The 2,027-nt window shown below is 48.5% G+C and overlaps 1 protein-coding gene across 1 annotated transcript in view; it reads right to left on the reverse strand.

Moving 5' to 3' along the window:
• Nucleotides 1–1,234, reverse strand: part of LOC105560773 (E3 ubiquitin-protein ligase MARCH6-like) — a 3,307-nt gene extending 2,073 nt beyond the window's left edge. The window contains exons 1-3 of the mRNA XM_012010171.1: nt 888–1,234; nt 564–787; nt 4–451 (exon numbers count right to left, since the gene is read on the reverse strand). Coding sequence (XP_011865561.1) covers nt 4–451; nt 564–787; nt 888–1,230 — 1,015 coding nt within the window. The 5' untranslated portion in view covers nt 1,231–1,234. The remainder of the gene's footprint in view (nt 1–3; nt 452–563; nt 788–887) is intronic.
• Nucleotides 1,235–2,027: the final 793 nt, after the last annotated feature.

A 2,027-nucleotide genomic window follows, 5' to 3' on the forward strand; every position in this document is an offset into this window, starting at 1 on the left:
CACCAGAGAACCCGGGGCGCAGGACCTCGCGCGAGAGGAGGATGAGCGATACGAAATAATATATGTAAACTATCCCCATCAGCCAATAGATGACCATACACGTGTAAGGAGCGACTCTGAACACGAATTTTATATCTCTGAGCGTAGCGTCGAACATCGCCAACGAGCAGATGTCCAACCACCAGCCGCAGACTAATGGAAGTACGCCGATCTCCACGACAAAGAGCAAGGAGACCTTGGCAATTACGTAGCAGCGCCCTAGGATTCGCTGGGAGCACTGGAAACCTAACAGTGCGGCGAGAGTATAGAGAACCACCAGGCAAACTCCGATCACGCAGTAACCGCACAGCGTGGTCACCAGGCCCTCGATGCGCCACCAGGCCGCGTGCTTCTGCAGGCTCAGTCCCGCTATCTTAAAATGGCCGATGTGATACGGGCAAAAGGCGAACACCTGAAAAAGATAAAAGAAGATGATAAAAGAACAGAAGACACTAGCCTTGCGAAGTGCCACTATTTAAAAAAATTACACATTTATTAATTAACACATCTAGTCGTAATCTCACCATGATAAACAAGGTGTTTAAGGACACGATCCAGAAGACATGTTTAAGAAAGCCAAGAAACCCGTCCCATCCTAATAAATGTTCCCAGATTAGCTCTTCGGCTAGTCTGTCCCATTCCATAGGATTCCAATTAGCCTCCTCAACCTCAGCTAGATCCTCGGGTTCGCCAACTCGTGGATTATTGACCAAGTTTTCTGCCGCTTCTCGATATATCGGACGTTGATCTACGATGTAATTTAATCGAAAGGAATCATTAGTTTACGTTACAGTCAAATCTGTAGCGTTATTGCAACTTTATCGCTTTCCAAGGCATAAAAGTCTAACTTGTCTTCGGATCACCTTCATTATGTAACTCTTCTTCCTGCGGAATAGGCGGATTAATGAAGGGAAGGATATTATTGTAGTCCTGGACTTCTGGCGGCATAGCACGCTGCTCCTGAGGTTGCTGCGGGCGTTGTGCGTTTGCTTGTGGCGGATTGTCGTCATTGTCGACCGGGGGTAACTGTATATCCCTCTCGAGCCAATCAGGGCCGCCCGCGTGTAGAATTTGCTTGCGCAGCCACACCAGACCGATGAACGCGAATAAGATGCAGGTAACTACGAAACAGCCGTGAAACACGTCCGACGATATATTTTCGGTGGAGAGCATATCCATCGGTAATGACATTATCTGCAAATATAAACCATTGAACATTACATGCGTGCGATCACCTACGTCCAACCCTCATAATCTTGTTTTTATTATTTTTTACTTATATCCGCGGACTCTTCACCTTTGTTTATACACCAGATCATTAGCAATTTATAAATCTTTAATCGAAAACTTTTCCGGAATTGAATTTATCACGTCTCTCTCCCACTCACCCAAACTAAATCCAGCGGACCACTGAAGAGAGCTCTGTACGTGCGGCACGCGGTTAAAGGGACGACTCCCAGCCACGCAATCGCCACCAGCGTAAAATGCAACCAGTACTTGACAGCGGTGACGATGCTCTTCTTTTATCTTTTTCAGGTGTTCGCCTTTTGCCCGTATCACATCGGCCATTTTACGATAGCGGGACTGAGCCTGCAGAAGCACGCGGCCTGGTGGCGCATCGAGGGCCTGGTGACCACGCTGTGCGGTTACTGCGTGATCGGAGTTTGCCTGGTGGTTCTCCATACTCTCGCCGCACTGTTAGGTTTCCAGTGCTCCCAGCGAATCCTAGGGCTCTGCTACGTAATTGCCAAGGTCTCCTTGCTCTTTGTCGTGGAGATCGGCGTACTTCCATTAGTCTGCGGCTGGTGGTTGGGCATCTGCTCGTTGGCGATGTTCGACGCTACGCTCAGAGATATAAAATTCGCGTTCAGAGTCGCTCCTTACACGTGTATGGTCATCTATTGGCTGATGGGGATAGTTTACATATATTATTTCGTATCGCTCATCCTCCTCTCGCGCGAGGTCCTGCGCCCCGGGGTTCTCTGGTT

This window comes from Vollenhovia emeryi, unplaced genomic scaffold (assembly GCF_000949405.1).
Source record: "Vollenhovia emeryi isolate VEMERY1.0 unplaced genomic scaffold, V.emery_V1.0 DF939222.1, whole genome shotgun sequence".
NCBI classification, from domain to species: Eukaryota; Metazoa; Arthropoda; class Insecta; order Hymenoptera; family Formicidae; genus Vollenhovia; species Vollenhovia emeryi.